General features: G+C 47.2%; 1 protein-coding gene and 1 long non-coding RNA gene across 2 annotated transcripts in view; one reads left to right on the top strand and one right to left on the bottom strand.

Moving 5' to 3' along the window:
- Positions 1 to 1,955, bottom strand: part of LOC103154995 (uncharacterized) — a 5,038-nt gene extending 3,083 nt beyond the window's left edge. Inside the window, exon 1 of the long non-coding RNA XR_001659329.1 lies at positions 1,452 to 1,955. This is a non-coding gene — a long non-coding RNA (uncharacterized LOC103154995). The remainder of the gene's footprint in view (positions 1 to 1,451) is intronic.
- The window catches only part of epha10 (EPH receptor A10), a 93,754-nt gene that overhangs the window by 21,279 nt on the left and 63,527 nt on the right, over positions 1 to 8,948 (top strand). Inside the window, exons 2-3 of the mRNA XM_007576501.2 lie at positions 2,522 to 2,586; positions 4,083 to 4,755. Coding sequence (XP_007576563.2) covers positions 2,522 to 2,586; positions 4,083 to 4,755 — 738 coding nt within the window. The remainder of the gene's footprint in view (positions 1 to 2,521; positions 2,587 to 4,082; positions 4,756 to 8,948) is intronic.

Below are 8,948 nucleotides of genomic sequence, written 5' to 3'. Positions count from 1 at the left end.
ACCAGTTCAGATAAACCAGTAAAACCAGTAAAACCATTTCAGATAAACCAGTAAAACCAGTTCAGATAAACCAGTTCAGATAGACCAGTAAAACCAGTAAAACCATTTCAGATAAACCAGTAAAACCAGTTCAGATAAACCAGTTCAGATAAACCAGTAAAACCAGATAAACCAGTAAAACCAGTTCAGATAAACCAGTAAAACCAGTTCAGATAAACCAGTTCAGATAAACCAGTAAAACCAGATAAACCAGTAAAACCAGTGTGATCCAGTCTGCAGCGCCCCCAGCAGGCCGTCAGAGACGCCCTGCGGATTCTTTGGCCGCTTTGTTTCTGTAATGAAGGAAATTATGAGTGAAAAGCTGAGATGATGATGATGATGATGATGATGATGAGAGCTCACTAAGTGGATCTGTGTAAAGAGGAGAAGAAAGGAGAGTTTCTCTGGCTCCCCCTGCCCCTCCCCCGCCTGTTGCTCCCCTGCAGACCCATTAGAGTTTAAAGAGAACCTGATTACAGCCGATCCTCTGGAGTCATGTTTGTTCCTCCGTCTCATCCTTTCTTCTTCTTCTTCTCCTCTTTTCTCCTCCGTCTCATCCTTTCTTCTTCTCCTCCGTCTCATCCTTTCCTCCTGTTGTCTCTGTGTTTCTGCTGATCATCCCTCTCTCTTCTCTTCCTCCTCCTTCCTGTTATCCGCCGGGTGGAGGCGTTCCTCCTGGCTCCGCCTTCGGCCCACTGACCCACGGCTGCGTTGCCAGGTTTATTTTGACCTCTGACCTCTTTCTGCTGCATCATCTCAGATTTGTGTCAGAGTGTGGTTGTGACTTCGCCTCCTGACTCGGAGTGGAGGCTTTCATAAGAGCAGGAAGAGGAGCGGATTTAAAGGGCCAGCGTCACGTTTCAACGTTTTAATCTGCAGTGTTGCTTTGATTCTTTCATGTTTCAGAAATCCTTTAGTCTCCATGGCAACCATTCAGCTGCAAAATGTCTGGGTGGACCTAGCCCCGCCCCTGAGGCGCAGCTCCTCCCCCACTCAGCTCCTTCAGACTAGCCAGCAGCAATTAGCAACCAGCTGCTGAGCTCGTTATAGGAGCTGCTGCTCAGAGCAACGCTGGTAAAAATGTTAAAGGGTTAATAGAGGAACCATGTTGGGACGACTTGCTGGAGGCGGAGCTTCAGGAAGAGCAGGAGACAGAGGCCCAATTTCACGGCACTAAATCAGGAACTAACATTTCTTAGGTCACATTTTTTATTTACAGTATTTTTATAACAACTGAATGTAACATAGTTACTTTATTTAGCTATAAAATGGAACCATGTGCCTGGAAAACAGATGGTACCGGCCCTTTAAGACCCAGTTCTAATGATGTTCTGGATGTTTCAGCTCAGATTGTTGGTTCAGTGTGTGTGTGTGTGTGTGTGTGTGTGTGTGTGTGTGACTGCAGTGATCACCAGATGTTCATCAGTTTGGGCTGAGTGGCTCCAGCTGAAGCTCTGAGGATTTTCCTTTTACGTTTCCGATCCTCCAGATTCCCGACCGATCCGGAACGATGCCATGAGAAACAGTTTCAGGTTGAAGAAGTTTCAGGTGAAAATCGAGCCTCTCAGGTTTCAGTTCGTCCTGAAACAACCAGAAAAACACGTGAAGCTGTTGCCATGACGCCACCAACCAGGCTGGACTCACTTCCTCTGACGAGCCTCCAGGAGCCGATCAGGACCTGAGGATGATGGATGTTTAATCACACACACACACACACACACACACACACACACACACACACACACACACACACACACTGGCTGAAATCAGGTTTTCTTCATGCTCACAGATAAAGGAACAATCCACCTGAAGTTAAACTGTTTTCCTTCCAACACGTTAAATATTTTCTGATTCTTCTGGGTCGGTTCAGACGGGCTTCATGATTCTCACTGCGGGTTTTAACAGGCATCGTTTGTATTTACCATCAGTCATGATAAAAGTTTGGATTCATTCTGACAATAAATTCCATTTAATGATGTTTGAAAACCTGAGAAACTTTCATTGTTGCTGGAATCTTTATTCTGTAAATAAAACAATCTCTTGCTTTGGGAGAGATTTTCTTCGCTGGTTCTGGAAGGTTCTGGGATGGTCAGCAGCTTTGACCCGTTTCTGTGGTTCTGAAACCAGGTTCAGCTGGTTCCGGGTCTCTCAGTGTTCATGAGTCATTTCTGCGCTCTGAAAATGTTCCAGTCCTGTTTCTCTGTCCGTGGTTCTGAAGCGGTTGTCATGGTTCTGTCCGTGGTTCTGAAGCGGTTGTCATGGTTCTGTCCGTGGTTCTGAAGCGGTTGTCATGGTTCTGTCCGTGGTTCTGAAGGTGAAGACATGTTTCTGTTTCTCCTGAAGGTTCTGATCCGTTCTCATTGTTCTGTTTCCAGAGGAACCGGCCCGTTCCAGCTGGTTATTCTGACCTGCTGCAGGTAAAGACGCCACCCTTCCTGTTCGCTGACCTCTGACCTTCTCCTTGTTCTCTCTGTTGCTGCAGTTGTGCTGCTGAACTCCAAGGAGACGCAGGCAGAACTCGGCTGGACCTCCTTCCCCCCAAACGGAGTAAGTCACCTTGTTCTGGCTACGTTACCATCTCTGAGCGTTTATCGTCTCCATTCATCAGCGGCTGTAATCCAGGCAGCGCGCTGCGGGTCCGGCAGCGGCCCGGTGGGTCCGGCAGCGGCCCGGTGGGTCCGGCAGCGGCCCGGTGGGTCCGCAGATAAATGCTCTCCTCCGTGTCGATCGATATCGTTTGTGATAAGTTATGGCTGGAAGACAAATGGGCTTTTTAAAAGAACAGCTCTCTGCCAGAACTGTTTGTCACACACTCCCACCTGACCAGCACACACACACACACACACACACACACACACACACACACACACACACACACACACACACAGTGTCTCTGTGTGTAATAAATGAGCAGCAGCTGTTTGTGCCAACAGCGTCCCAGCTTGCTGCCGGACGGTTCTGGACCAGATGGAACCAGAACCAGAACCTCATCAGTTCGGGTCATCGGGTCTCATGGCAGCGGCTTCGGTTTGTGCCAGAGATCCAGATGCAGTGATTGTTCTGTTCCTGATTCAGATCAGTTTTACATGGAGCATGTTCTGATGTTTTTCCTTCTGCGCTGCTGGAAGCTTCAGAAAAACATTTTATTGCTGTTGAATCCAAATGAAGCGGGCCGAGCTCGGCAGAACGGATCCGTTTCAGCCTCCTGCTGCTTCACATGCAGATCAGATCTAATCCCTCAGATGACTTTAGATTTTCAGATGTTTCCTGAACGCCACAGTTTTTGTTTCTCCAACAGGAGCAGATGGAGCGAGTAAAAATCCTGGCACAAATTCCCCAAACAGATTCATGAACTTATATGTTTGCAGAAACATGAAAAACTCAGTCATATTTAATATTTCTACATTTTTAGGAGTTTTATGATGGATTTTGCTTGAAAATGCCTGAAAATCATCTAATAGTCATGAAAACATGGACTGTGCTCTGAGGTTTTATGTGTTCATTAAATCAAGCCGTGTTGTTGGAGTGAGGATCAGATGGATCAGATCCCAGATCAGCCTCAGTGACTCACATTCAGCCCAGAAACAAAGAAAAGCTTCTACAGATCAGCGTGAGTCAAAGCTGGAAGCAAATTTAGATTCTGACTGTTTCTGCGTCAGCTGACACTTTCTCTGTTTGGAGGTTTTAAAATCCTCCCAAAAATTTCAGCAGGATGAAACTGAACAGCTGACAGTGACTCAGCGCTGAGGATGATGAGGAGGATGAGGATGATGAGGATGATGAGGAGGATGAGGAGGGAGCTGTTACACAGTTACAGAGTTAAAGATTAATGCCAATAATTTGTTGTTTTTAGCCTGTTATGAGCTAAATGTTTCATTACCAACCTAAATATTTCGCTACAGCAGCTAAGTATTTAGCTAGCTACTAAAATATTTTGCTTGCAGCCTAAATATTTAGCGCAATCAAAAATATTTAACTTCTGATGATGACGTAACAGGTCACCGGGTCAGGCTGTGCTAACGCGGCTTCTGTCTTCCTGCCAGTGGGAGGAGATCAGCGGCGTGGATGAGAAGTACAAGCCGATCCGGACCTACCAGGTGTGTAACGTGATGGAGCCCACGCAGCAGAACAACTGGCTGCAGACGGGCTGGGTGGCGCGCCGCGGCGGACAGCGCATCTTCGTGGAGCTGCAGTTCACGCTGCGCGACTGCAACAGCATCCCCGGCGTGGCCGGTACCTGCAAGGAGACGTTCAACCTGCTGTACGTGGAGTCGGACCGGGACCTGGGCGCCGTGACCCGGGAGGACCGCTACTCCAAGATAGACACCATCGCCGCCGACGAGAGCTTCACGCAGGGCGATCTGGGGGAGAGGAAGATGAAGCTCAACACGGAGGTGCGGGAGATCGGACACCTCAACCGGAAGGGCTTCCATCTGGCCTTCCAGGACGTGGGCGCGTGCGTCGCCCTGGTGGCCGTCCGCGTGTACTACAAGCGCTGCCTGGCCACCGTGCAGAACCTGGCCGTGTTCCCCGACACGGTGGCCGAGGCCGCCTTCGCCACGCTGGTGGAGGTCCGCGGCGGCTGCGTCAATAACTCGGAGGTGGACAGCGACAGCCCTCCCAGGATGCATTGCAGCGCCGAGGGGGAGTGGCTGGTGCCCATCGGGAAGTGCAGCTGCAGCGCCGGCTACGAGGAGGGCCACAGCAGCTGCGAAGGTAGGCGGGGCCAGAGGGGAGATGGGCGGGGACGTGGGGTGATGGGCGGGATCAATGGGGAGATGGGCGGGACCAAAGGGGAGATGGGCGGGACCTAAAGGAGGAAACTGGAGAAGGGATCTGGGACCTTCACAGATTTGTTCCTTCTCTCAAGGGCCAATAGATAAACGGTTTGTCTCATTGAATCATGACCTCAGTTCCTTCGGTTGGTTTCTTTCCTCCGTAGCCAGGCTGGTTATTGACTGATGGTTGAAGAATCAGCAGCAGTTTGTTCTGGAATCAGAAATGATTTCTCATTTGCAGATTTAGTTTTGTTTGTCAGACCTGCTGCGTCTTCTCAGACCGACTCTGAAGGTCAGCAGGTCGCTTTGGGTCACAGAGTTCAGGTCAGACTTCCTGTTTTTATTAGATGAAGATGAGGAATGTGATGGTGAAGAAGTGGAGCAGTTACCTGCTCAGGTGGAACTTCTCAGCTTCTGATTGGCTCAGGTAGAGTTGATGAGGCTGATCGTTGCTTTGCAGTGTGTGTCACGCTGGTCGCCATGTGAGTTGTGGTGTGTGTGTGTGTCTCAGCAGTGTGAACAGCTTTGAGGTGTGTGTGTGTGTGTGTGTGTGTGTGTGTGTGTGTGTGTGTGTGTGTGTGTGGCTCAGCATAGTGACTAAGTGTCCAGGCGTCCCACGTTGTTTCTGTGGCGTTGACAGAAACTCCTCCACCGTTCAGCTGGTCGGCATGAAGACGCCTCAGGCTTTTATTGCTGCAGCTTCACTGGTGGCACTGGGCAGCATACTGGGAGCACTGGGAAGGCTTTGAGGTGTATAAACTCTGTTGTTGATGGAGCTTGCTGATGTCCTCAGATAAACTCTGGTTCTGAAACTCTGCAGATGTTCATGAAAGTGGTAAAAATTCGACATTGATGCTGCGACTTCCTGAGTCCAGACTGAAGGAAAACAAAACCTTCTGCTGATCCTGTTCTTAGATTGAACTGGAAAACGAATTCAGTAAAACTCAGGAACTACAAGGTGAACGGTTCTGGTATCAACATAAAGAAACACTCCAGAGAATACTCTGGAAGTCTACTCCAATTACTGAGTGAGACAAATAAATATGGCACGCTGTAAAAAATGACAAAAAATAATAATAATAATAAAATTCTGATAAAATACATTTTATGTTGTGGATTTCCCTTTGAAGGTGTGCAGTTGCAATCCAGAACCTACAGAACCTACAGGACATACTCCGAGGATTTACTAAATTTAATCCCTAAAATAAATAAGACAGACATTTTGGAAAAGTATTGGTTGATTAAAGTCCAGATGAATATCCCAAATATCCGTTTATTGCAATTCTAAATCTCTTTTTTTCTTGACTTTTTTTTTCCACCAACTGATTTCTTGGTATAAATGTTTATTACAACTAATAACGTTCTTTTCGTTTTTGAAACAAGAAAGGAGTCAAAGTACTGCTCAGAAGTCCTCACCTGTGTGAAACAGTGCGGGACATTTTCTCTGCAGCTCATTGGTCGATTTGGGTGACTGACACATCCAATAGCCAATAGAATCAGAGGGAGTTTACAAAATCACAAAGCAACGTCATACACCAATCAAAACGAGGGAAAATCCAACAGATACACTCCAGTCCGGTAGGTGGCGGTAAATGCACCTTACGTTGGTTTGCCAACCGCCAATAAAACGCAGAAGAAGCGGTGAAAAGGGAAGCCCGGAGTTTTTCACACGGTTTCCAATGAGACTGAAAAGTTGAAAATAGTGGGAACTGGATTAGCGACCTGAGTGGAAATATTTCCTCTAACGTGGATTCTGAGCAAAAGCAGCAAAGGTAGGATAAATTCCTGGTTTTGGCTTCGTGAAATGAGCTGGTTTTTGTTTTTGCCTTTTTTTAAACGTGTCGCTGTGATTCTGTATGATTGGAAACGGTTGGTGTCGGTGGGACGTTTTACCGGGTTTTCATCCGTTTTCGTCTTTAGCCGCTTAGTGCTGCTTGTGTGAGAAAATGTTGTTTCTATCACTCAGTCGAACTTTGCCTGTGGATGCAGTCCGACCATATTGGTTATTGTAAAATGTTTGGATTGATTTGTTGGCAGAAGTTCAGGATGAATGTTTGCTTGAAACGAAGGATTCATCTGCAGCTAAAACACATTATAGGGATAATATACAGATTTTTATTAATAATAAATTGACAACTGGGTGCAAAAAGTGCTTAGTGTGAGACTTTGACAGAACTTAAAGAGTTATTGGAGAACAAATTAGTTTTTATTTATCTTAAATTCAAAATGTTTATATTTTTGTACAGTTTTGGTTTCATTACTGCTTTGACTGTGTTGTTAGCGATTAATCATTATTAAATTAGTTGAGGATTATATATTTGATTAATCACAATTAATCTGATTGGTTCAGCCCTAAATTGGTTCCTGTTTTGGGATTTTTGGTCTGATTTTGTAAAGGTTCCACCTGAACACCTTGAACTGAATGAAGGAGAACCTCAAGGCTGATGACTCAGCCTCTTCTGTTTCTGCTCGATCTGTTTAGATCGATTAATCACGATTAATTGTTTGAGCCCTAATCAAGATGACCCTCCATGGCAGCTGCTGGAGACCCATCCAGGTGGGAAACATCCCTCGGTTGAGGGACGAGTTGGGAACCTTCAGGACGCGCAGCGTTGCTATGGAGACAGATGTCCTGATTTCAGACAAGTGAAAGAAAACTAACAGTCGGCCATATTAGTTCAGTCCAGAAGGACCTGCTGGTAACATTTTAGATAAATACTAAAGTCAGTACAGAGATCAAGTGTGGAAGCCTGAGTCAGGTGACCGTCGGAGACGTGGAGGACAGAAAGTCCGGCAGGTGAAACTGGAAACATGGAGCGCTGCGCTGGAGTCTGAGGCGGCGGATCTGATGAGCTCATTGTTTCTGTAAACGCTGTGATTAAATGAAATGAAAGACAGGAGTCGGTTAAACGGTTGTTCCTGCTGCGCTTCCTGCTGCGCCTCTAATCGCATTTACTGACAAGCACAGAGAAACGGCAGCTTCCAGAGAAACATCCGAACCGTCGGCTTCAGAGCCGCTGATGGAACAGGAAAGATTCATTCTGACAGGAAACTGACGGCCTGCTCCAACGCTGATGTCTAACAGGCAGACAGAACCCAGAGGTTCTGATGACAGGAGGTCCGATTGGCTGCAGACGCAGCAATTCAATCTGCTAACACATTTCTATGTTCCTCCTGTTTTATGATAAATATGGAATAATGTTTTTAGGAATGTGGAGAAATGAAACTCCTCAAACCTGAAACTTTACAGAAATCTAAAAATTTCCTAAAGTTTTCATCTCAGCCTCGAATGTGACGAGAAAATAAAGTTTTACGGCAGTTCAGACGTGAAGGAGAAACAAGAACTGTTCTGATAATTCAGCTCAGGTTGTTTGGAAATGTCGTCTGCTGTTTGGACCCGACGAGGTTTGGTTTCCAGTGTCGTGTTCTGGTTCTGTTCTGAATGGGTTTGGAGCGGTTCTATCTGCAGCTGATAGAACCATCCATTTTCTAACACCCTGTCCTAGTGGGTCGGGAGCTGCTGCTGCCTCTCCAGCTAACGTTCTGGGTGAGAGACGGGGTCACCTGGACGGGTCACCTGGACGGGTCACCGGGACGGGTCACTGGGACGGGTCACCGGGACGGGTCACCTGGACGGGTCACCAGTCTGTTGCAGGGCAACACAGAGACAGACAGGACACACAACCATGCACACACACACTCACACCTAGGGAGAATTTAGAGAGACGAATTACCCAGCATGCACAGGGAGAACATGGAGACTCCATGCAGTGGCTAGTGATGTCATCAGATCACTCCACTGAGAGTGACGATGATGAAGGTCCACCTGTTCCTCAGGTGATATCATTACCTGAACACACACACACACACACACTCGGTGCATGTGGAGCTGCAGCGCCAACATCTCCCTCTGCACCACAGCTATTGATCAGCTGTAATGCTCTACTAAACTGAGCACTTGTGCTGGGACTTCTCATCCACACACACACACACACACACACACACACACACACACACACACACACACACACACAGTGCAGATGTCTGTTCTGCACAGACAGATCGGTGTGTTTCTCTGTTCGCTGTGAGAAACAATGAATGCAAAGCAGCCAATCAGGGCGGAGCAGAAGA

The sequence above is a fragment of the Poecilia formosa genome, unplaced genomic scaffold, assembly GCF_000485575.1.
Source record: "Poecilia formosa unplaced genomic scaffold, Poecilia_formosa-5.1.2 Scaffold408, whole genome shotgun sequence".
Lineage (NCBI taxonomy): Eukaryota > Metazoa > Chordata > Actinopteri > Cyprinodontiformes > Poeciliidae > Poecilia > Poecilia formosa.
Note: the sequence above shows the minus strand (reverse complement) of the source record. Positions and strands in the feature narration are given on the sequence as shown.